A 26,807-nucleotide genomic window follows, 5' to 3' on the forward strand; every position below is an offset into this window, starting at 1 on the left:
CATTGTGTTAGGTATGACAAGTGACCTAGAGACTGTTCGAGTGCTTGTGGGAGGACGTGTATGGGTCGTGTGCAAATGCTGTACTGTTGAGTAAAAGGGACTTGAGCATCCACGGAGTTTGGTGTTGAAGGAGGGTACTAGAACCAGTTCCCTGGGATACCAAGGGGTGACTGCACTCAGTGCTTGCTAGTGGTAGTAGTGGCTGACAGACATGGATCTACTCCAAACACTCTAAGAGGTGCTGTGTCCCTTTGATAATAACTAATGTTCCATGTTATGAAAGTTGTACCATTATTAATCAATAGAGCAATGATTCTAATTCAGTTCTGCCTGATTTCTTTCTCTCACTGTGACTTTGACTTGAAAAATAGTTGATCTAAGTGGGTAAAGGACCAGGAGGGAATGAAATTTAAATTATTAGACATACAAGGTTAAAGGCAAGGCTGGGAATGTCACTCTGGTAGAGCACCTGCCTCGTATGCCCAAGGCCCTGGGTTTGATCTCCAGCTCCCACCCTACTCCACCCCACCCCCCAAAAAAGTTGTAATTCTAGAAGGATGATGTGTCCTGAGAGTGGTGACCTCAGAGGCCAGGTGGAGCAGTGCCACATGGTAATGAGGTCAAAGGTATGTCCCATTGATTAACCTGTAAATCCCAGAAGGGCCAGGTGTCAGGAAGCAGTCATGTAGTGGTTTGTCCGTGTGCACTGGGGTCACTGAGACTTGTGTTTCAGTCTTCAGCGGAAAGGGAAGACAGAAGGGCCATAAGGTAATGAAGGCACAGTGGGGAGCAGAGGTGAGTACAGGAGGCTGGGGACCTCGTGGAGAGAAGGTGGCTTTGAGCTTCAAGGAGGTCGAATTAATCCTCAAATTCATACTTCTAGAAGACCCTTCTCACCCTGCCAGCAGGGCCTGTGGTGAATTCCCAGATGTCATGAATCCAAGCGTCTCTCAGCGCTCCTGTTGGAGCTCTTGTCCTTGAGCCCCTTCTCCATTTCTGTTAACACTTGTATTTTTTTAAATCGATTTAGCCTGGGAGTAAATTTTATTGATACCCTTCATTTTCATTTTTAGTTAACATAATTGTGGATACTGTAGTTATGTGCACACGGTGTATGTTGATCCATGCATACTTCTTCCTGAGAACTCTCGTGAGCTGGGAACCGTTGTTAGGAACGAGAGCCTAGCAGTCATGCAGGAAAAGGTGCTCGCAAGCGGGGAGCACGGTGGTGTTTGCTTTCTGCTCTGTCCTGTGCCCTTGCTTTTTTGATAACTACTGCAAAGTTCCTTCTTTATTGGTTGCTCTGCTATTTCTGCTGCTGCTGCTAAGTTATCAGGCATTTGGATGTGCTTCTCTTTCGTGTCCAGCTGTTGGAGATGTCATCACCTGGCACAGGGGACACAGAGAACTTTGAACTCTAATGCTCATCAGCAAACTTTGAATCTCTGCATAGAAATCCTGTTGATTGGTACCTAGGAGAACAGATCTGAGATACCAGCTTGGAATAGGAAGTCAGCTAGTATCCATTGAGCTGTGCTCAGTTTGAGACCATCCTAAACACTTGAAGGTGAAATAAAGAAGTCTCAAATCACAGAGACCTGGGCTGTTTTCATTCACCACTCTGCTTCTCAAAGAGGCAGGACTGAGAGGAAGAAAGAACCATCGAGTTGAGAGATATTGTTTGAGAAGAAGTAGTTCTGTGACTGATTTCGCATGTGCATATGTGTATTTTCCTCTACCACCATTGATAATAAGTCCCAGTATGATTCTTGATTGAGTTTGCCCCTCTCCTGTGTATTTCAAGATCAGGAGATCTTGGGCCTGGGGAGGTAGCTTAGTTGGTAGAGGGCTTGCCTCGCAAGCACCAGGCCCTGGGTTCACTCTCCAGCACCGCAAAAAAAAAAAAAAAAAAAAAAAGATCAGGAGATCTCGAATTAGTCTGCCTAGGTTTCTAAAATCCATCTTTTGTTCATTTCCTTATGCAGCAGGACCTTGAACCTGTTTGGTGTGAAGGGAAATTAAAATGGTGCGTTTGTGGGGTATGTTCTTAGGTTCTTCCTACATGGAGGTTATAAGCTGATTGTCAAACCATTCACAAATGAGCTCAAGCCTGTGCTGTGTGCTAACCAACTTGAGTTTGATACCTGGATGCAATCTCTGACATTTGACATTATCCAGATATTGACGTTATCTATCTGTCCCTCAGACTGTCTCTCTCCCGGTATCAAGTCAGATTGCCAGAAAGCTACAGACCTAACCTCTGTTCCTTTAGTTCACATAGAAACTCATTCACTGAACTGTGATTTTATAATAAGCCCTTGGGGTTTTTTTTTTATATAGATGTATATAAGAATCATCTATGAAGGATGTTTTTCCAGCTTTTATAAAATCATTGTTAAAAAGATGTAATGGTTAGTATTTTTAACATACAAGTTTGTGTACAAGTTTCTTCATTCAGGTATGCTGATTAATTATTAAGTGCCTTTTAATAGCTAATGAAAAATACAATGAAGCCATCATGTCTCCATTTCTACTTTGGTTGTCAGAAAAATCAAGTGTCCAATTGCAGTAACTAAACTTATTTAATGTTTCTAGTTCAATTATCTGTCCCCTGTCTTCAAATATGTGTATCTTTGTTCTTTTATTGTAATTTTTATTAAGTTTTTAAAAATCATATAAATTGTACAAGTCATCTAAAATTCCTTTTGGAGGTAGGTTATGAATTAATAACTGGTATTGCAACGGAATTGTGCAAGAATATATAAAGATTCACTCCAGGCCTTAGATTTATACTAAAATGATTCACTTCTCATTTTAGCAATGCTTCCAAGTTGTCTTTTGTTTCTCAGACTAAATATAGGGTTAGGATAAATTTAAAACCAACCTAATGATTAAAGTTCCATTTGCATTTAAAAAAAAAAAAAAAAAAAGATTCACTCCAGGCCTTAATATGTTTGTTAATGTAGCACCTGAGCAGAGATGGACCTTTTGAAACATAAGCAGTGGAACTAAGAAACCACATGTACAAGTTGGAGACCCTTTAAGAAAGAAGCCTAGTTCTGGAGCTTATATAGTTTTTCCTGCTCTCACATTCCCAGCTTATGGGCTTGGGCCCTTGTAACAACGAAATGCTATAAGTGGTCACTAAGTCCACCTGTCACATATGTACTTTTCTGTCAGTGATTGTTGAAACTGTAATCTCTATCATCTGCCAATTTGTGTATTTTTAGTTTTTTATACCACTGAATATTATACAATAGTAGAAAATTGTATTAGTTGTGATAATGGTATAGCTATTTAAGAAGGTGACCTTCAGTTTTGAAAAAACTGAAATATTTTGGTGACTCTCTTAAGTGGTGGGGCTACTGTAATAAAATACTCCAGAACTCAGTAATTTATAAGTCCAGGGTGACGGTACCAGCAGATTCATTGTCTGGTGAGGGGCCGATCCTCATGGATACTGCCTCTTGATTTGTTCTTACATGGCTGAAGGAGAAGAGAGCCTGTTGAGCTTTTCTAAGTGCAGTTATCCCATGACTTAATCACTTCCCCGCAACACCACCCCCCAAGTAATTAGACATTGGGTGTTGGGTTCCAGTATGTAACTTGTGGTGGGGGATCATGAACATGTAGACGACAGCAGTGTGTAGTGTCCAATGGGACTCACTTCTGGTGATTTAGCTGTTTATGTGTGCATGTGTAGCTAACCCACTGTCAGAATATTTTTTCATTAAGCATTTCAGTGTTAGCAATTTATACACTTAAAATCTTTTTTGCTCTTTGTACTATAAAATAGTTCAAAGAAAACAGAAAACAAGATAAAAATAACATACAAACACTCAAGGACTGATACCAGACCTTTTCAGACTTAGTGTTTTGCTATATTTGCTTTCAATAGGGTTTGTGCTTATATATTACGCCTTGATCTGGAGACAACTGCTGTCCTGAATTTAGTGGTTTTCATTTTCACATATGTTTATGTAATTATTACATATACACATCATGTGTCAGTGACAGGGATACAGTCTAAAAAATGCAATTTTGTCATTGTGTGAACATCGTGGTGTGTACTCACACAAATCTAGCCTGCTGTGACCTAGGTTATGTGCTGTAAACTGTGGCTCCTTGGCCACGGTCCTGTGCGGAGTGTTACTGTATTGAAGATGATAAACAAGTGAATGCAGTGGTATTTGTGTATCTTAACATAGTTCAGATACACCGTAAAAAATCAAAATGGCACACCTGTGTGGGCGTGCCCGTGCCTGGAGCTGGCAGGCCTGGAGGTTGCTCTGGGTGAGTCAGCGGGTGGTGAGTGAGTGAGAAGGCCGAGGACATTCCATACACGACTGCAGACTTTGTCATGACCTCGTATTAGGTGACGCTACACTTATTGACATTTTTTTCTTCAGTAACGAATTAAACTTAGCATATTATGGCTTGAATATAAATATTTTAATTTTCTAACTTTTTGATTCTTTTATATACTTAACTTAAAACACAAACACATGAGCTGGGGGTACGGCTCAGTGGTGCAGTGCTTGCCCAGCATGTGTGGGGTCCCTGGGTTTGATCCCCAGCACCACAAAGAAAAGAACATGTTTTACAGGTGAGCACAACTGTTTTTGTTTCTGTATATTCTTAAATGCTTTCTTCTATTGTTAAGATATTTATTTTTAAACTTTTTTCTTAAAAACTAAGGCACTAACATATTAGCTGAGGCCTACATGGGGTTAGGATGGTCAGTGTCACGGTCTTCCATCTCTACATCTTGTCTCACTGGAAGATCTAGGGGCAGTAACACTCACGGAGCTGTCATTCCCATGGTAGCAAACCTCCCTGAGGCTATTTTATAGTTAACTTTTTTTTTTTTTTTTTTTTTTTTTTGTGATGCTGGGGATTGAACTCAGGACCTTGTACTTTCAAGGCAAGCACTCTATCAACTGAGCTATCTCCCCAGCCCCCTGTTTTTTTTTTAATAAGTAGGAGTACACCCTGACAATAAAAAAAAAAAACAAAAAAACAGTATATGGACTACACAAACTGGTCTTACAGTCATTGATTATCAACTATTATGCACTGTACATAACTGTGTGTGCTATACCTTCGTTTATACCCACGTCACTGTGAACCCATGTGAAGTGTGTTGCACTACAGCATTTCAGCCAGCTCAGTGTCACAAGGCAATGGAGATCTCACCTTCATTATAGTCTTAGGGGATGATTATTGTATATGCAGTCCTTTGTTAACCGAAATGTCTTTTTATGCAACACATGACCATACATGTACCCATAGATAATATATAGTACATGTTTATAGTACCTAATTTATACATAATGATACAGTGCGATGTTATTGTACATAAATAATATATACCACCTGGTTTTAAATTGTACATAGATTATTCCTTACCATTTTACATAAATCTCTCGATGTATATAAAACTTGTTTGACTTTTTCATGCGTCATACTTTTGAAATTTAATTACATTGATAGATACAGCTCTGCTGTATTTATTTTAACTATCATGCATTCTGTTTTATGAATAGACCACAGTTATGGACTGATAATCATGTTAAGGAGTTTATAAGTTGTTTCCAGTATTTCATTGTGTCATAAACAGTGCTGCAGTGAATACTCTTGTTTAATAGTGTTGTCTCCTTATTCAAGTACAGGAGAGTTAGTATAGTATTTGTACCTCGGAATGGAATTATGGGGTTGTATGCATATTCATCCTCAGTTAACTACATACTGTCAATTCGCTATCCATCATGATTGTACCAACTTAAACTCTCATTACTAGTGTCTGAAAAGTTCCTGCTGACTCATCTTTACAAACACTTCAAATTTTTTCCTCCCTGTAGGTGTGAAATGGTTTCCACACAGTAAGCTTCTTCATAGTGTTTTGCTTCTGTTGGGCAAAGCTTATAAAAGCCAGGGGAGCTGATTGACATCTCTTGATTTTTCCCCTAGGAAAAATGAGTGTTTAATTACACAAACAGATTAGTAGGCCATTCTGAAAGAAATGGTGCTTGCTGGTGAAATGCTGTATTTTCAAGGGCATAATATACCTTCTTTTAGGAATTCCGTACAAGAATAACTTGAGGAAAATTTTCCCATAGGACATTTTTACCTTCCAGTTTTATCCTTGTCATTCCAGTTGTCTTCCTTGATTCTCTTAGCTCTTCTGACTGATGATCAGTCAGGGCATGAAAGAATGAGATATCAGAACCCTTTCTGACCAAATTATACTGACAGCAGATAAACCTACATGTACTAAGGTAAGAATCTTCCATGGTTTTTCACTGCTGTCATTTTCATTTACTCCAGTAATGAGACTGAATCTGTTCTTTGGAGCATGAGGTAAGAAAGCAGAGAATAGTCTACCACTGAACTGGTAGCAGCTGTCTTATATTATATCTGATGACTTTCCTGTAGCAGTTATAAAAAAATATATAGGTTATTTCATGTGCACTGCACTCCACGTTTGCTTCTTGAGTTGAACTGTATTCCTGTTACCTGTTGCTGTGTAAACAAACCAAACATAAACCTAGTGGTTTAAGATTCTAGTTCCGAAGCAAACACACCTCGCCCAGTCTCTTCCACTGCACTCAGTGATAGCACCTGGCACAGAGCAGCTATTTGAGGACTCTGAAAGGGAGACTGGGAAAGAAGATTTTGAAGTACTACTGAACCAGGGTTGAATTTTATCACTTTTCTCCTCCTTCTCAATCCCAGACTTGAACTCAACACAGCATAAAACCTAGAAGTGGGCATTAATATGGATACAGAGAACTCTAGGAGAAATCCTAAGTTCTGACTGAAGGAATGGGAAAGAATTATCATACCCAGAGGAAGTATGAGAACATATTGTTTTCTTTCAGTCTGCTTTCTTGCACTGGGAAACTCAAGCACTCCTATCATCATAGCAGTGGGTTGAATTTATCAAGGGCCTAAAACTCCAAGGGCACAAAACTATTATCTGTGATCAGTGAAGATGTGATCCCAAGACAGTGGAATGAACCCCAAACGCTTCCCCCCACACATCCTCTCTCCTTCACCTGCTTGCCTCCAAACATAGGCATTCATAGAAATTCTGTGACTGAGAGCAGCATAAATAAAGTCCCAGCTTTCTGACTCAGTAATGAGGAAGGGCAACCCCATTGACCTAGGAAGTACTGGGGAGCTTTGTGAAAGGGAGATACTCGGGATGTAAAGTCCTCAAATTTTTTTAATGAACTCCTGAGCTTACCTGTGCATTGTGATATAGAAATCTGACCCTGATAAAGCAAAGCTAGACTTTGACAAATGAGATATGGCTTAAACCCCTGCCAGGTCCTATACTGGCAATAGGGTGTGGTGCACATGAGGGGCAGATCTAAATAGCACCACAGACTTTAAAACTTAACTGATAGTGGAACTACAATCTACAGAAGATTGGTCAGAAATTGTAGACAGAAGACAAATAGGTTGATTAGCTCATACTGAGATAAAAATACCAACATTCTGTATAGGAGTTTCAGATGGTCTAGAAATCTCATAACAATGATCAAAATGTTCAGTATACAATAAAAAAACTACTTGGCCTATGCGGGGTGGGAATTAGGAAAATCAGCACACATGGAAAAACCCAAAAGATACCAATGCCAAGAGAACACAGACATTAGCATTATCTGACGAAGATGCTAGCACAGCTGTTATAAAAATGTTCTAACAAGTAAGCGCAAAACTCTTGAAATGAACAGAAAGAATAGGAACTCCCAGGGAAGGTATAAAGAAGACCCAAATGGGAATTTTTCAAGTGAAAATGTAACTGAAAAGCTTTCACTGGATGAGATTAGCAACAGGATGAAGATGATGGAAGAGAGTTGGTGAACATGAAGAGGAGAAGTAGGAGCTGTCCAGTCAGGGAAAAAATTGAGGGGGAGGGGAGAAACTTAGACTTGTACAACAGTGATAAAATGCTTAATGTTCGAGCCAACATAGTTGCTGAGAGGAGAAATAGTAGTATAGGAAATTGATTTGAAGAAGTAAGGCCTGGAAGCTTCCAAAATTTGGCAAAAAAGATACAGAACTATAGATCAAAGAAATGCTAAACAGGATAAAGACCAATAAATCCACACACAGATACACATCATAACTAAAATTATAACAGCACCAAAACTAAAGACGAATATTTGAAAGGGAGAAGGGGAGCAACCCTCCAGATGACTGCAGATTGCTCATCAGAAGTCGTCAGTGCCCGAAGGAGTGAAATTAAATTTGGACTGTGCTGTAGCTGGGGGGCGGGATTGTCGACTCAAAATTTTATATCCAGCAAAAATACTCTTGGGCAATGAGGGTGAAGCAAAGACATTCTCAGACGAAGCAAAACTAAAAGGAAGGTGTTCTAACTGAAAGAAATTTGGAGCATCTGCAGTGAAGGGACAGCAACAGAAATGGTTGATACCTGCTTAGGTACACAGTGCTCATGAGTTGTTCTCGCAAAATCGTTACAACATTAGATGGTGGGAGTTTCAGTGTATTTAGATGTAATGTATAAAGGGGAGGGTGAAAGAATCTGATAGCAGTGAAGTTTCTACATTCTTCTTGAAGTAACAAAATATTGATTCTAGATTATGAAATATGGTACATAAATATTGATACCTAGGGCAGTTACTTAATAAAACTGTGCAAAAAGTCAGAAACACAAATATTAACAATGAAATACTAGAAACATTCCAGTGACCCAAAAGGGGGAAATAATGAAAAGAAAAACAGAACAGACAGAAAACAATGAAATGGAAGTCCTTAATCCAAACAGACCAGTAATGTCCATTAAATATAAATGGTGTAAGCTAAGTATGGCATTACATGCCTGCAGTCACAGCTACTTGGAAGCTTGCAGGAGTTCAAGGCCAGTCTGGGCAATGCAGTGGGACCTTGTCTTTAAAAAAATAAAAGTTAGTTATAAGGACAACAATTAAATGACAGGTGGTCAGAATGAATTTGAAAAAAAAAATCTGATTATATTATTAGTTTTTTTTAAAAAAACCCACTTCAGATAAATGATAAACGTAAGGTTACAAAGATTAAGTTATACCATGAAAGCATTAATCAAAAGAAGACTCTAGTGTCTTATGTTAATATCAGAGTAGACTTAAGAGTAAAGAAAATTAGGGATAAAGGCACTACCTTAGGATAAAATGATCAATTTACCAAGTCACATAACAGTGACAGCTCCCTACTTTGAAAACTTCTCAGCAAAGTAGAAGGAAGCTCTTAGAACTTGTTAAATGGCATCTAACCAAAAAAAAAAAAAAAAAATTTAACTCCTGTTAGCTTCATACGTAATGTTTTCATTCTGTTTGGAAACAAGGCATGAATATCCTGTGTCACCATTTCTATTCAGCATTGTTCAGCATTGAAAACAATTATTGCCAGTACAGTAAGGAAAGGCAAAGAAGTAAAAGGCGTACGGATTGGGAAGGAAGAAGTGAAGCTGCCCCACTTAACAAGTTTCCTAATTGTCTGTATAAAAAACCAGGGAGTCTACCAGAAGCTCCTAAAACAACTAAATGAGTTTAGCAAGTTTGCAAGATTAAGCACTGATGCACACAAACTTTTATATTCTTGTAATTAATAATGGAAACCACCCTTCCCAAAATGCCATTTATAAAACAAGAGAAAAATATTTAGGTATAAATTGAGAAATCATATGCAGATCTGTGTGCAGAAATTGTAAAACACAGGTGAAATAATAATAAATAAGACCTAAGTAAATGGAGAGATAATAGAGATCGTATTCACGAACTGGAAGAGCTAGCCTAGTTTAGATGTCATGTTTACCCAGTTGATCCACAGCTTTAACACAATTCCAATGAGAAATCTCAGCAGGACTTTTTCTGACTACAGACAAGGGTATTGTCAAATGTACATGGAAAGGCAAAGGAACTAGAATAGCCAGACCATATTGGAAAAGAAGAATAAAGTCAAGTGAATAATAATTCTGCCTAGTTTTTCGGACTCACTGCACTGTAAACTCTCACATGCTGGCAATTTTTCCCCTTCCCTCCCTCCCTCTATTCCTTCCTTCCTTCTTTCCTTCCTTTTCTTCCCTTTCCCTTCCTCTCCTCCCTGCCCCCCTTTCCTTTTGTCACTGAAACAGGGCCTCACTATGTTGCCCAGACTGGCCTTGAACTCCTGTCTGAAGGGATCCTCCGGCCTCAGCCTCCTGAGTAGCTGGGACACAGGTGTGCGCCACCACGCCTGGCACTTACCTCATTTTCTGGCCTGTTGTAGTTCTGTCTCCACTGATTGCTTAAAGCTACATACATAAACCTAACTGTGTAACAAACAGGAGTGTGAAGAGCTGGGAGTCAGAATGCTACTCTGTCTTTGAATCTCAGTCCCATTACTTAGCCAGGTGACTCTAGGCAAGTCAGTGACCTCTCTGTTACTTCATTTCTCTGCCTCATGGCAGTAACAGGTGGTTGAGCATCTGGAATACAGTGTTCATGTAGGGAGATGAAATAAGGAAAGTAGACAGACCCTGCTCACAGCGTCCTCGTGCGACACACCTGGGTGTTTGGGTTTTTCACATAAGTAATGAGGGATGTCAAAGTTGTTTTGTTTTGTTTCTTAACAGTATCGTGACATAAGTCTCAGTGTATTTTAAACACGAACCTCATTCAGCGTGTGCGCGTACCGGACTACGGACCTTTCCTAGGTTTGCCTTCCCATTGGTGCTTTCACACAGTTTGCTTTACCGCCATTGTCCTATATTTACTTCTATTTCTGTCTAACTTTTATTGTTAAAAATCTACTGGGTCACATTTGGTCTAGAATAGAATTTTCATAATATCAAGGAGACTATAAAATGTAACAGAATGTCTGTGTTGTCCTGCTTCTCTTGATAGACATTGCATTTGTGGCTTCCTTTCCTACTCCAGATCTTTTTAGCATTCCTCTTCTTTTGGGGAAGTGTTTCTAAGGGCTCTTCGATACATTCTTGATGAACTAAAAACAAGTGATGTCCATGAGATCTGCCTTGGGGATATATGTGACAGTGACCACATATATCCATATATTCTACCACGCCTTCAGTTCTGGCATATGTCCATTACCAAAAATGTATTTTCAGAGTATTCTCCCTGCTTCACAGTAAAGTCACAGAGAAGATTTGGGGCTCCTCAACTAGGTCACAGTGTCCAAGAGCAGGCCACACCTCCCTCCTCTCAGATCAGAATCGGTGTTTGTTTGTGATACAAATCAAATTAACCAGTGGCTCATCAGATTTCCCACTTCCTGTTCATCTCCCCCAGGCACAAAATGGCTTCAAGGAGAAAAAAATTTTTTCCCACCTTTTAATATTTTGAGCTGCCTAGGTTTGGGATTCAAAGTATTTTGTTGGTCATTGCTTAACTAGGTTGAAGATCATCTCATGTGACGGCATAGATCTCTTGTTTTGGAATTGCCAATACTTTCTAGAACAGCCATTCTGTACAGCTGCCAACATGCCCTGGGTCCTCTTGCTTCATATTACAGTGATACTGCTTTGTCAGGGTAGAAGCCAGCCTCACAGGGCTGGAGCCAGTCTCTGCTGACCTCATGCCACAGCACAGCATGTTCAAATCTGGGAGAAACCTGAGGGTTATTCGGCATAATCCTCTTCCTTCTCCCTCACAAGCATGGAACCCTCACTCTCCTCGGAAACCGTATGTTGTCTCTGTGTGTGTATCTGTCTTTTTCTTTTTTAAAACCTCTTGCTCATTCCTGTAGTTCTGCAGCTTTAAGCGGGGGCTGGTTGATAGAGTGACAGAAAATGGCCCGAGCTGCTGGAACTGGGCATTTTTCAGCAGCGGATCGCAGCCAGGTGCATGTGCTGTTGTGCGACTGTGAGGTCGAGGTGATGGAGGACTGTGTGGTCTGTTTCCTGACTGTTCATTTTCCTCATTGCTATTTGAGCAGAATGCAGAGGGTGCTCTGTGGCCACACGGGCATGCTCAGACCATCCTGGTCCCGACTCTCCCGTGAGACGGGCTGCTTGGTGTAGAGTAAATGCCTTCCTCACATTCTCAGACTAAGGAGGTCCCAGAGATTGTTTCCTTCAGTGATTAAGAGAGTTTCATCTGCCTTTGGAAGTCGGGGAAAAGCTTGGGTTAAACTCGAAGATGCCAGGCATGCATAACAAATAGGAATTTGGGTTAAAGCCAGCTGGAAATATTTCTCACTTTTTAAAAAGAAAAAAAGGTTCTTTTCACTCAGCCTCTTGTTTTCAAAGTATTTCCCCCAAGGACTTGATGATTTTGTGAATTATGAAGCAGCATCCACAAATCTCAGTGCTAAATTTGTGTCTTCAGATCAGCAAGCAGGCCCCGAGATACAGCTGGGTGGAAGGTGATCTGGCTTTATGCAACACAGCCACCCTGCTCACATTTCACCCCGGTGCTGAGAGGAACCTCGCCTATGGCTTGATTTTTTACCTTGATTTTTGAGTTGGTTCTATAAATGACACGTAGGTACTAAGAGATTGCATGCTAAATAAAACAGATTCTTTATATAGTTTTTCAAAGGTAACGTACATTAATATAGTTTGTCATTGAGCAGTTGAATTTGAGATCCAGAGTTTTCACTGTGAAGTTTGATATTGAATTACTCTTAGGCCTTCTGGTTGATCATTTAAATGCCAGCTCTGTTAACAGATTTGTGCCTCTGGTCTGTATCCTGTTTTTTTCTGTTTGTTCTGAATCTTGGATTCAAAAACTCTGGCACATCTCTGTTTGCTCTGAAGTTATAAAAGGTCAGTTTACTTATGTTTTATTAAGAGTGCTAGGCCAGGGTGGATGTGGTGGTCAGAAGGAAAGAATACGGAGAAGATCCCTAAAAGAGGAGGGGGTGGAAACTCAAGAGACATTATCCTTTTTCTCTTCATTAGTGACAGTCAGTGGGGAAAGGGGACCATAAAACATTACACTTGTTTAAAATGTTTTTGCAGTGCTGGGGCATTCTATCACTGAGCAATGTCCCCAGCCCTTTCTTTCTTTCTTTCTATTTATTTATTACTTGTTTGTTTGTTCGTTTATTTACTTACTTACTTGCTGATACTAGGGATTGAACCCAGGGGTGCTTTACCACCAAGCTACATCCCCAGACCGTTTTGATTTTTAATTTTGAGATAGGTTCAAACTAAGTTGCTTAGCTTACCTTGCTCAGTATCTGAGGCCAGCTTTGCACTTGCAGTCCTGCCTCGGCCTCCCAGGTCGCTGGGATTACACGTGTGCATCACTGCACCAGGCAGAGCTTTTGTTTTTCATTTTTTGTTTTACCCAGTGATTGCATTGACTTAACACAGTAGAGAGTTTTCTAAAGCATATTACCTGAGTGATTTTAGTTTAAACTGTTTCCTTGCTTCAGACAATCATCCTCTAGTAAACTGTTCTCATTGAAGTGATGTTTAAAATGTTCTGAAATGAAGTACTTGCTGGAGCATCTGATATTCTTAATATGACTACCTAGATACACCAAACTGCTATAGACTGGGATGGCATGTGACCTTGCATGAGATTGCAACAAGTTTTGTGAACATTTGTTTCTAAAGTATGGAATGAACATTTCGAAGGAAGCCTTGAGGGGAAAATGTAGTTAACTCTTGGAAATAAATGGAGTGTTTTAAATAGGATACTATAGAATTCACTGTATTTGTTGAACTCATCTGTGATTTGATATAAAGGATTATAATATTCCCCTATGTCCACCAGTTCTAAAAATGAATAACTTTCCTTTTCCATTCTTAGTAACCTGACAGTACCACACATCTCTGTTTGTGTTAAAGCCTTGTGTATAATACAAGTATTCCAGAGCATTCCTTGAGTGTTACCTGAATTTCCTATACAAATGCTTAGAATTTGTTAGTGTCAATTTAGGACACTAAATCCAAGTGTAATCACTTGGTCATTTATTGATGCTCTGCTTTTAAAATAAGTCTATCTGCATTGGACTGTTACTATATTAAGGTAATCTTCTGAAAGACACAAAAGAAAAAGAAAAAAGCCTTCCTTTATGCTGCAGTCTCGCCTGGATTTCATCTTTCCAGAGATCTCCGAAGGCCACTTACAGAGCAGATCCCATAAGAACAATGCAAAGGTCCACCCACATTATTTTGTAGAATTTCTTTTAAGTGTGTATAATTCAAAAGAAATAGCTGGAGCAGGGATGTGAATGGTGGATGACACTACACAACAGTGGGACGGGAAGGGTCGTTCAGGCTAGTGTTCCTATTCCAGTGCTCAAAATGCCTTCCATCTCCTCTTTAAAATCAGTGAGCACCAGCACCGTGGTGCACGCCTGTCATCCCAGCAACTTGGGAGACTGTGGCAGGAGGATGGCAAATTCAAAACCAATCTCAGCGACTTAGATCCTGTCTCAAAATTTAAAAATTTAAAAAAAAAAAAAAAAAATTAGAGAGCTGGGAATATGGCTCAATGGTTAAGCACCCCGGGTTCAATCACTGACACAAAAATAAAAAAGAAAACCCAGTGAGCTAATGAGAGTATATATGTCCTTTCAGAGTGCTAGAGAGGAAAAAGGTCAAGAACTGTGACTTAAAGCTTAAAAACACTTGTCGCAGATTATTTTAATTCATACCAGAAATTATTAAATGTCAGCTCCAGTATATCCTGTCTGAAATTGAATATTGTAAGCCAGTAATTTGTTCATCCTACAGATAATTATTGAGGGCTTGCCATATACCAGGGTCTAGGGTTTTAGATGACTTGGAATATATCTGCTTACATTCCAGGTAGGAGGAAGTAGGTGACAGGGCACTTGCCTAGCATGCATTTGATCCCCAGCACCATGAAGTAAAAACAAAAACAAAAAAGAAAGAAAGAAAATTAGTCACATGCTAGTTGGGAAAGAGGGCAACAAGTAATGAGCCTAACGAGTGAGTTACGGAGTATGTTCAAGAAGGCTGGGCTGTGGAGTCAGTAACGCAGGCTGAGGGGGACTGGAAATGTGGGCCTGGGGACTGACAGCCATTTAAACAGGGAAAGCTCAAGCCTCCTCCAAGGAGGCATCCCAGGGAAGGCTTGAAAGAGCGAGCAGTGAGCCAGGTGCCTGAGGAATGAGCCTTCCAGGCATCAGCGTTCCCCAGGTACACAGGAGCAGGAAAGAGGTCGCCTACTGCTGTGGAACAAGCCACCCCAAGATCCAGTCACCTGAAACAACTTTTATTGGCTTAAAATTCTGCAAGTCTGCCATTTGGGCCAGGCTCAGTTGGGTGGCTCTTGTGCTGGTCTTGCTCTGGGTCGCTGTGGTTATTGAGGGGCTGTGGCAGGACTGAATGGGCCAACGTTGCCTCCCCACACGTGCCCGGCTGCTGGCACTGGTGTCACCTGGGCCACTCCCTCCATGAGCAGCTGCGGGGATGAACGGTCCTGAGCTGAAATGGAGAGTGGACTGGAGGTCTTGGCCCAGCGAAAGAGCCAACCCCAGTGCAGCAAGTTCTGTGCAGGCCTCTGCCCTGTCACCTTGGCTCACGTTTCACTTGGCCAAAGCAAGTCCATGGTCAGACCAGTCTCACAGTGGGGAAAAACAGATCCCACCCCTGGGGGAAGGAGTGGGCAGTGGGAACTGGAAGGGAAGGGCAGGTCAGGCATGCCCTTGAAAGCCACCTTCAGGGACGCTCTCCCTCTAAATGGAAAGTTTTCATTGAAGAATTTTAGGCAGACAGGTGACAGGATTCGACTTGGAGTTTGAAAAGATCACGCTGGCGGGAGTATTAGACTCTAGGAGCAAGGCGGAGCCGCGTCAGTAGCAGAGAGGAGTCTGGCTGAGGCTCCAGCGGAAGCAGGAGAAGGAGAAGGGGCTGGAGGCTGCAGAAGCTTTGAAGGCAATGCCACGGAATTTTCTGGTGAATTGAATGTAAGATGTAAAAGAGAGCAATGAATGAACCACAAGGGATTCACCTGAACAACTGGAGGGATGGGTTGTCATTAACTGAAATGTAAAGTCTGCTCGTGGGCCGTTGTCATGGGAAAGAGCAGCAGTGATGTGGAAAGTCAGGAGGAGTGTGGTGTGCTAGAAACACAGCGTGGGAACTCTTCCGGAGCCGCACGGACGCATCAGCCGTATCAGACAAGAGGCCAGCTAAGAACTCGTCTTTGGATTTGTCATAGAAGAGATGTCTCCAGAGAAAGGTCTGAGGAGTTGCCAGAGAAAAGGGGGAATTTGACTCAGGACCAGCGGGATTCTTGGCATTGAAGAAAAAAATTTCAGCACATGCAAGTCAAAGGTCTAAACAGGTGTTAAGAAGTAGATACAAATTTAAGGGACAATTGAGAGCAGTCTCCAGAGAGAGACCTTTGGTGGTAAAGCAGGGAACGTGCATTCAAGAGAGAATGGGGCTGTCTCCAGAAGGGGAGGTGGCAGCCCACTGGTGTGGGCTGTTAGAGGGACAGTTGCTGGGGTCCGGTTGAGGCAGTGTGGAGCTACACAGTTGTCACGCCAGTTTTCCCTGTGCTTCCTCATGTTACAAGGGCATAGGTCAAGGGTGCAGGCCAAAAGCCTGTCACTCAGGAATTGCAGTTGTTCTTGGGTGTTTACTGATCTCAGTGGTTCATGAGCACGTCCTTTGAAAACTCAGTCTCTCCCTTTATTCCAGATTCCTATCTGACAATCAGTAACATGGAGATGACTGGTCACCTCAACATGGACTAAACAGAGAAAAGCCACTTGATTGTGTTTGAGAATAGAAAGGAATCTGGAAACAATGAGTTTAGACAATTTTTATCGGTTTTATTACAATCAAGAGATGAGAAATGGGGCCGTGCCTAGCATAGGAAATGGAATTAAGATGGGAGAAATAACTCTCCTGGGCTGAGGAGGTAAGTCATCAGAAAGGAAAGTTGATCTGTTTCTTTCATTTATTTAATAACTTAAGTGGTACTAATGTGCAGACACTACTTGAAGCACTTTACAAGTGTGAACTAATTTAGTGTAAAAACAAATGACTAATGTACCGTGGTGGGCGCTGTTGGGGGTTCAAGAATATGTAACAGTCTGACTTAGGGACTCATCTCAGGTAGAAAATACCAAAATTTACATAATGAACCAAATATAAGATGTTCTAGACCATAAAAATTAAATAGTTCAGAAGTTCAGAGAAGGAAGGGAGAGTACCTTCAGTTGGAAGTAACATCTGCTCAGTACAAAGGTCAGCTCATTCGTCGAACACGGCGGGAAGGGGCAAGGTGGGATGAGGACAGGTTGGAGACAGGAGGAAAACCATTTCTCTTCAGAAAAGACAGAAGGGTTTGGGGATAGCATGCATGAGGCCCTGGGTTCCATCCCTAGCACTACCAAAAACAAACTTCTTGGTTTTAACAAATTAACACTTTTTAAAAAGGAAGAAAAGAGAAAGAAGCTCAGAAGTAATTTCTCTATTGGCATGATTGTCATTTTCGTGCTTGCAGTCCTAGCCCCCGTATGGAAGGAGACATTAGGGCTGCAGAAGTGGGTGAACATGAGCTGCATGTGCATCTCGGCACCCCCGGCACAGTGTCCCCACTAGTCAGATGTATCTAGAGCCTGTCTTTGAATGTAAAATTCATTTGCCAGACCACCCAGTACTATGTTTCAGGTGCCTAAAATAGGAAATTGTGAGATGTTTAATCCCAGGAAATAAGGGTAGAATGTATGCTTTAGTTGTCATTTGCTTTTAATGAAAAGTGTAGTGTTTGCTTGCAACCAGAGAAGAAGTAGCAAATGCAGATTGTTGAGGTTGATTCTTGGTGGAAGCTAATATTTGTGTTCTTAGTGGAAATTGACTAGGCATGGCAGCACACAACTGCAATCTCAGTGAGGATTGCAGGTTCAAGACCAACCTCAGCAACTAAGGAAGACCCTGTCTCAAAATTTAAAAAGGCTGAAGATGTGGCTCAGTGGTTAAGCACCCTGGGTTCAATTTCCAGAGCTACAAAAATAAAAATGAAAAAGTTTATAGGAAATTATTTCTGGGAGCATAAAGGTCTTACTTTATTGTTGTTGGGTTTTTACAGTTCCAGTGGCACCTTATGCAGATCATCTGCTGTCTGGCCACCTTTTATTTGTGCCCTGATTGCAATTTCAGAAAAGAGATCCTTATTAGGGGTCCAGAGGTGCTGACAGAAGCGGAAATACTTATGATAAAATTACATATCAAAAGATGGTCATATTTGCCATAATTGGCTGGTTGTGGTTTGGCACATACCTGTAATCCCAGTGAGACAGAAGGATCACCAGTTTGAGGCCAATCTGGGCAAGTTAATGAGACCCTGTCTCAAAATATGAAGGAAAAAGCGGCCAGGGTTGTAGCTCAGTGGTGGAGCACTTGCCTAGCACATGTGAGGCATTGGATTCCATCCTCAGCATCACATAAAAATAAATGAAATAAAGGTATTGTGTCCATCTAAAACTAAAAAAATATTTAAAAGAAAGAACTGGTGATGTAGTAAAGCACTAATAAATAAAGTGTAATAAAGCACTCCTGAGTTCAGTCCCCAGTCCCCTGTCCAAAAAAAGTTTACCCACAATTTAAGGAATGCAAATAAGTAAAAGTAAGATCACAATTTAACTCAGATGCATGAATATACAAAAGATTGATAGGTGGTAAAGCTGGCCGTATTCTGGCACTGTTAGTGCAAATTCCCATAATCTTTTGGAAGAGCAACTTGGTCATTTCTATCAATCTGTATAACAGTCACTCTCTGAAACATTGCTAGGAATTTACATTATCAACCTACCCACTTAAGTTCACCAAGATGTATAGAAATATGGGAGCTGGGATTGTAGCTCAGTCGTAAAGTGCTTGCCTAGCATGGGTGGGGCCCAGGGTCAATCCCCAGCACCACACACACACACACACACACACACACACACAGAAACATTACGGTATAGTCTATAGTTTTAAAATGGGCCGAATGCAGTGTCACAAGCCTGTAATCCCAATAGTTTGGGAGGTCGAGGCCAGCCTGGGCAACTTACTGAGACCCTGTCTCAAAATAAAAATTAAAAGGGCTGGAGCAGTGGCTCAGTGGTAAAGCACTTGTGTATTCAATCCTCAGTACCAAAAAATAAGAATAACAAATAAAATGGGAAGAATTTGTTTTGATGCCCAAGGCAAGTTCAGTAACAACTCTCTTTGATATTCCCCTAACCCTTCTTTCAAAAGTGGTGCTGTCTTCCTTCTTAATGAGGAACTGTATCCCACGTTGTCCTGTTTTACAATTATCAAATGAGTTCACAGGAAGTCTCCCCCCATCCCCCAGAAATAAAGGCTTTTTATATTCTATTAATAGCTGCCATTGGGATCGAGGTGTTCTGAATGAAAGATTGAATACTCTTGAGATGATTCTCATGCAAGAACTGTTAGGAAGAGAGGGCAATAATAGGAAGCTGTTAATTTTTTTTAAAAGTTAAAAAAAAAAAAAAAAACCTTAAGAAGACTAAGTCATCTTGGTGGTGCAAGCCAGTGACTTGAGACTGATGCAGCTTTTAAGTTCAAGGCCAGTCTGGGCAATTTAGTGAGACCCTGTCTCAAAATAAAAAGGACTGGGATGTAGCTCAGTGTTAGAGTGCCCCTAGTGTCACACACAAACAAAAAAGGTAAAGTCTTCCAGGATTAAAGGTTAGCATGTGAGAGTGAAACGGGAAGTAGGGGATCTAAAGGAAGTTTACCATACCTGTAACTTCAGGTGATTCTTCAATTTCTAGAAGCTTAGTTTTTGCTTTGGAAGAATAGAACCAGGTCAAAGAATTGAGAAAGCATCCAAGGAAGGTAGAACTTCATTATGCATTTCCTAAACTAATACTGCATTTATATTTTACATGGTTGCACTTCATTTATCATACACACATTTTATCAAATATATTTTGCCAAGTTTTATGAGTTTTTAATGAAACAATCTCATTTTTGCCTGTTCGTCTTACTTTTGCCGAATGCACGCTATGGTAATGTGCTTACATCATTTGATTCATTGTTATTCTCCCCTGAATGAATTATATTCCAGATTACCTCTCAGATTTGGAACTAAGTGGGGATGGGGGAATTGAGTCAAGCCTACTGCAGGAGTTGTACTTGACAACTGTTGATTCCTTAAAAAATTTAAAAAATTTTTGTTGTCTTCCAAGGACACATTGGGAAATCCCAAGTGTTAGATATGAAAGTTACCCTGGAAGGTTTTCCCCAGGATAATTAGGATTCAGTCCTAGAGAGTGCAAGATGGAAATATTTAACAAAGGAGATTTAGGCCCTTGCTTAGGATAGGATCATAGGTGAGAAACAGTATTTGATCATTTACTCAAAGTGACAGTAAAGCACAATATATCTTGCCTGACAGAGACTAAATGTCTGTCATTCTACATAGATTCTCAGATGTCAAACTGTAAAAACCAGATTTTCCATCAGTACTTTCATCAGTAGAGATAAATTTTCAACTTCACATAAACTAAAAACAAAATCATCAAGAGAAGAAAATCAAGAGAACTAGGGAGTCAACAAAATTAAACTGGCATTTACTTTGGGAATCAATAAGATGTACCCAGGTGAAAGCAGCCCATGGCGGGTACGTCTTTAGCAACTCCATTTACTTGATTCTCTCCAGTAAATCTATTGAAATCTCATTGATATCTCCTAAACCTGCTGAAGGACAATTTTTAAATGATAAAATCATGGCTTTCATATAAATACACAGTGAACATTTCTCACACGCAAGATTCCTCGTTAGGCCAGGCATCTCTCCAGAGCAGCCGTCCTCCTTATGGTGGCTCATCCAGCCAAGGCAGCTTTTGATCTATGGCACCTTGAGTCAGCACACACCTCCCCGATCTCAGTGGTAAGGAAAGAAAGGATAAAAGAGCCTCACATTAGCAGTTACAACTCTTTGACCTCCGTGACATACTTTTCTTTCACAACCCACTGGTCAGAATTAGTCACATGCCCTGCGTAACTGCAAAGGCTCTGGGAAATGTCATATTGCATGCCCAGGAAGAGAAGGACACTGGAGACACCTGTGAGCAATAGTAATTTTACTTAGAGTTACAATGAATATTAATCTTTAAAAAGATTAAATATTGTACTTACCCCAGAGGAGATAAAATCCCCCAACATTCACTTATGTAATTATGAAGAAAATAGTAGCGCACTGGGTTTATAGTAGACTAAACATAATCTAGTAGCTCAGTGCCCATTTAAAAGTTCACATCAAATGTATTTAGTACAGGAGTACATGGAATGATTTCCCCCAAGTGCTGGGATTGAACCCAGGGCCTCGCTCCCTCAGTGAGGGCTGTCATCACTGAAGTGCTCGCCTGCGCGGCCCCGACTCAGACTTGCCATCCTCCTGCCTCAGCCTCCCGAGTAGCTGGGATGACAGGTATGCACCACTGTACCTGACCCACAGGGTGACTTTTGAGAGAAGGGGGAAAAAACAGGGACTCTCTTAGAGGATCCTTCAAATTAAAATCACAAGAACTCTTGATATTTTAACAACAGAAAATACTTCCAATTTTTTTTTTTTTTTCAGTGTTACTGGGAATTGAACCCAGGGGCATTTTATTAGCAAGCCACATCCCCAGTCCTTTTATCTTTTATTTTGAGGCAGTGTCTCTCTGAACTGCTAAGAGTCTCAAACTCGCTGAGGCTGACCTCAAACTTGTGATCTGCCCCCTGAGTTGCTGGGATCACAAGCATTCTTGTGCTTTTATTTTATTTAACTGAAGAAATAGAAATCATAGTGATAACACTGATTTGTTTGGTCTTCTCTGGCAAAATTACAAATAAGTTTTTGCTTTCTTTAGGCTCACTTGCAATCTAAGGTTTCTATAATGAACATGGTTGTCTTAACAGACGATATTGAAAAAGTGGGACTGTGTGAGGCCCTGAACCAAAACCCAAGAACCAAAAATAAAAAGAAGACATTGAAAATACTAATAAACAGAACTAAGCAAACAATAGCTGGTGTTTTTGTTTGGTACCAAGGACTGAACTCAGGGGCCCTTGATCCCTGGGCAACATCCCCAGCCCTTCTTTGTATTTTATTTAGAGACAGGGTCTCACTGAGTTGCTTAGGGCCTTGCTAAGTCACTGAGTCTGGCTTTGAACTCTCCATCCTCCTGCCTCAGCCTCCCAGTTGCTGGGATTGCAGTTGTGCACCACCACGCCCAGCTACCGTGGCTAGTTTTGATGCTGGTAGTACTAGATTGGGGTTTTTGTTGAAACAAAAATTGTCTTAGTTGAGAGCTTACAATCTAAGTTTTAAGTAAAGACTTTTACTAAGTCATAAATTATTCATTAATTCATTCTGGTAAGTCAAGGTCAGGATTCTGTGCCTTTCTTTAGAGATAGGAGAATAATGTGGGGAGTCATAGTTTCAACTTAGCATCTTTTTCAAATTCATTCAGAGTGTTTTAGGTTCTGTTAATGTGACTTCACCCAATGTAAGGGAAAGAATACAAGCTGAAACCGCTAGTGAATGCCAAGGGAGGGCCCCTGCCCTCTCAGTACTGTGCCCGCCGGAGCTTCCAGCCGCATGTTTCACTAGAAGCCCAGAAATTATCACAGCTCCAGGCTGATGGAAAGGGTATACCATCTTAATTGTCTTCAAATCTGATTCCTTTCTGCATCTTAACCCTAGAGAAATATTACCAGATAATAATTCCCATTATCACCTTTAACAAAGGAGAAAAGTTCAGAGGCAATAGCTTGCTCAGACCCCACAGAGACTTTTTCAGGGCAATGGTGGTCTCTTTAAGACATCTGAGTCTTTGATCCAGTGTTGCCAGTGTGTGATGGGGGTGTGGGGTCCTAGCCGGGCTTATAGTCCTGGGGTTTTCATCTGTTGCTTGGATTTCAGGGAGTTGCAGTGCTTTTCGTACACGAATATTTTTCTCTTTGTGGTGAGTTGGATTCTCACGTTGAGTTTTCCATTTCTTGCCCAATTTTCTTACTCTTACTTAATTTTCATTTAAATGATTTTATGAACCTAAAATGAAAGGTAAGAGAAGACACCTTTGGAAAGCATAGAAGTTTGTTCTGGAGATATCCTGATCCTTTATCAAAACATGGGTAGATTGCTTTTCCTTTGTATTTTTTGAACCAAGCTACCTAAATGGTATTATTTTATTTAGACCATTTTAAATACTTAATCCATTTGGAAGCCATCCTTATCTAATTTAAACAAGAAGACGAATGTGAATGTGGAATAAATGCCCTGTAGCTTTAAATCCAGCCAGTTGGAAGCTTTTGTCTTTTATAAAAGATGCTCACAGCTGGAGAAGAGAGGCAGATACTGTCTGTGATCTCCATTCTCAGAGTCAAACTATTCATTTGCAAGAGCAGCTCCAGCAAACTGCGTGAGCGCGCGCGCGCGCGCGCACACACACACACACACACACACACACACAGATGCTTGTTTGGCAGAAGCTTTCTGTTTATTCAGCACAGTCCTCCCAGGCACCCAGATGTAGAAAGCTCCAAGAGTTGATGCAGGAGACCGCAGCGGAGCTGTACAAAGGCCGGGTGGGCACTGCGCAGGACTGGCCCTGCGGGGTGTTGCTGTGGTGTGGCCATACCTGCCTGTTCTGTGAAAGGCGCTTCTGTGAGACTGTGAAGGTGAGACGCCCAGGGATCCACTAGAAGCTTCGCCGCCGCCGTCTCTGGTGGGAAGTGCATTCCCAGTAGTAGCCGCCCTCATTCACGGCGTTCTGGGAAGCCAAGCGTGTGCAGCAGTGACAGCCCAGCCACAGCTCCTCTGCAGTTCGGAAGCTGGAGCAAATGGAAAGCGCCTATAGCCGAGAGAGGTTATGATTTGCTGTCACGATCCAGGCTTGCTCTGGCAGTGCCCAAATGACGGATGAGCTCTGTGGCAAGCAAATCAGCAGACTGCCTGGCAGGGGGTTTTGGTAAGAGAAATGTGTTATGATGTTTCACTTTTTGTTTTTTTTTACCTTTGTATATCAGCTCCATAGCATTTGCATCTTAATAATAACCAAAACCTGGTGCAGAATTGGGCTTGATGGAAAAAGATGAACAAGAGAGCGAGGAGGGAAAACGCTATTTCTGCACGTTCAAGTTATGACCTTCAGAGATAGTCATCAAGTTTCTCCGATGTTCATGGACAGGCAGAAGCTAGGAGTTTCCAAGGCAAAGAATGCTGACTAACAGATACCTTTTCTCCTTTGAAGAGTCACAGCTCCCTTTTTTCCAGCTTTCCCTGTGGCTGAAGTGGAGAAAGGAAAGCGGGCGTCCGCCCCCTGCTCGCCTTGCCCCTGCAGCAGCGTAGGCTGGTAGGCTGAGAGCAAGGCTGCAGGAGGCGCGGCGGCTCGCCAGCCCGTCTCAGAGCGCCGCCTTGGTGGTGTGTGTCTTGGGATCTGTGTCATTGCTCTTGGATATCAGGTGGTTGTCACTGGTGCCTCTTTTTGCCCTCTGCTGTACTTGAACGCCTTTTGTGTTCTCTTTTGTATCTTTTTCTTTGCCAGACCCAATTCTGTCACTGTGAAGCCTTTCTCTGTTGCTATTAGTACATAATAGACTTTATTAGGGAAAAGATGGTTGTAGAAAATAGCCCTGAAATATTTGTGGACTCCAAGAAAGATAAGGAAATTCTCTTTTTAACAATCCAGGTTTTGGTCTTAGCAGAATTGGGAGTCTGAATTTTGGAAACTAATGAGTGCTTCGTTGCAAGTTACAGAAGTTGGTTTCTTTCGATCAGTGAAATCCTGCCAGAATCACCTGTCTCAGATCTGCTTTACGTTGCATCCTGTTTCTTCCGTTTTTGTAACCAGGAGATTCACTTTTCCTGACCCTAACTTTGAGCTAGTGCTGCTGGCAGGTACGTGGCTGTGTTTCATTAGCCTGCCTCAGAGCTGGTTCTTGGGCCTCAGCATCAGGGAGCGCGGGTTTCCTGGCGGGTAGAGTGGGCTCAGAAGACTCCATTGACACCTGACTCTGCTGACTCACTGGTTATGTAAGCCTGGTACAGACAGCCTGCGTGCACTCCGGCACCCGTTAGGTTACCAGGCCCGGGTCCCCCTCCCCACCACTCTCAGATCCTTCTTTGCTTCCATGAGCCTTTTTGGTAACACGGTGTTAACCTTTCACCAAGTAAATTCTAAGCAGCAGCAAATAAAGAAATCCTTTCTTTTTGTCTTTTTGAATGGCTGCATTCTTTATTTTCATCTTCACCATGATAGATTTCCAAATTCTCTTCTCTTGGCTCATGAAGCCTACAGTGATAATGCTTTTCCTCACTTATGGCCTGCTTAACGTAACAGCTTCCTTTTCTGGCCTCAGTTCAAAGCCCCCCCCCCCTTTTCTGTCTTTTCCTCGTTCCACACTTTCTGTTGGTGCGTTATAGTTGTACGTAATGATGGGATTTGTTGTTGCATATTCCTACATTAAAGGCCCCATTCAAAGAAGCCCTCTGAGACCTCCCAGTCTGAAGGGGAGTCCCCCTCCCCATACAGCATTCCTTTTCTTATAGCACTTTCTTCTTTTTCGTTGTGGTACTTTCCACGATTTTTATTGTGTGGTTATTGCTTTTTCTACTGCTTTGTGCTACTCAGCCATGAGCCGCATGGAGGCAGAGCTTGGTCTGGTTGGTCAGCACACACCCAGCACCTGCAAAATGGCTGGCAGAGCCCTGGAGAAGGACAAGCAGGCCTGGTGGGAGGAGGACGAGCCTGGGGCCTGAGTGTGGCCAGTGTGCCTCAAGCTGGGAAAGTAAGAGGGTCATGAAGGTGAAGCTCTACGACTGGGGTGCAGCTCAGTGGTGGGGTGCTTGCCCTGGGTTCCATCCCCAGCAACCCCCAAGAAACAAGAAGCCCTAGAGAGGTAGGTAGGTCCAGGGCCTGGCCATGTTCAGATCCCTCTTCTTCGTCGTGAACGTTGCAGAAGCTGCTACAGGAGTGGAAGCATTCAGTGGCTTAGGACGCTTTTCCCTTCCAGCTTAGGAAAGAACGCAGGTGAATGCAGGTAGATCGGTCTAGATGAGTGGTCCAGAAGAGAGAGAATGAGGCTTTGTCCTAAAGTGGTGGCAGTAGAGATTGATAGGAATTTGGAAAACAAAATTGATAATTTGGTGTTGGGTTGGCTGTGGATGGAATGCAGAAGATGTCAAGAATAGCTTTTGACCTTTGGTTTGGTTTTGACTTGTGTAATGTGATAAATAGTGCTGTTGCTCTTCCTGAGATAAGGAGCACTGTAAGAAGATGAGGTTTAGAAAAAGAGTGTTGATTGGTTTTGGTCATGTGCAGATGCAATCAAGTAGCCTTCTGTAAGTTTCGATTCTAATGGAGACTTACCATTATCATTGAGACGCCTTCAGTGATGTCCTTGGAATACAGTCCAGAATGTAGTTTGAACCTGTGGTGGCATTGCATGACCCACCACAAGGGGATGGGGGTGGGCACAGTGGCACACACATGTAATCCCAGTGACTCTGGAGGCATGAGACAGGAGCCTCTCAAGTTCAAGGCCAGACTCAATAATTTAGCAAGACCCTGACTCAGAATGAAAAATAAGAACGACTGGGGTTTGTAGCTCAGCAGAAGAGTGCCCCTGGGTTCTCTCTCAAGTACAGCAAAAGCAAGGAGTTCTGGGTATGTAGCTCAGTGGTAGAGCAAGTACTGGAAGAAAAAATAAGAAACAGAAAAAGAAAAACCTCTATCATATAGGTTTTTATTTTGTTCTGTGAAAATTTGCTGTTGACCTAAGTTGCAGAATATGTCGCAGTATTAGAGGCAATTTTGTTTTGGTCTTGCCTCAAAACTTTAGCCTCATACAAAAATCAATG

The 26,807-nt window shown here is 41.7% G+C and overlaps 1 protein-coding gene across 8 annotated transcripts in view; it reads left to right on the forward strand.

Moving 5' to 3' along the window:
• Positions 1–26,807, forward strand: part of Tmcc1 (transmembrane and coiled-coil domain family 1) — a 161,045-nt gene that overhangs the window by 106,672 nt on the left and 27,566 nt on the right. The window contains exon 1 of one of the 8 annotated variants that reach the window (XM_047534578.1): positions 738–795. The exons of 5 other annotated variants lie outside the window; for them this stretch is intronic. In XM_047534578.1, the coding sequence (XP_047390534.1) occupies positions 772–795 (24 nt within the window). In that variant the 5' untranslated portion in view covers positions 738–771. Of the gene's footprint in view, positions 1–737; positions 796–11,465; positions 11,709–26,807 lie in introns of those variants that run through there. 2 more of the 8 variants (XM_047534574.1, XM_047534577.1) reach the window with 2 other exon arrangements.

This window comes from Sciurus carolinensis, chromosome 19 (genome assembly GCF_902686445.1).
Source record: "Sciurus carolinensis chromosome 19, mSciCar1.2, whole genome shotgun sequence".
In the NCBI taxonomy this organism is placed as follows: Eukaryota; Metazoa; Chordata; class Mammalia; order Rodentia; family Sciuridae; genus Sciurus; species Sciurus carolinensis.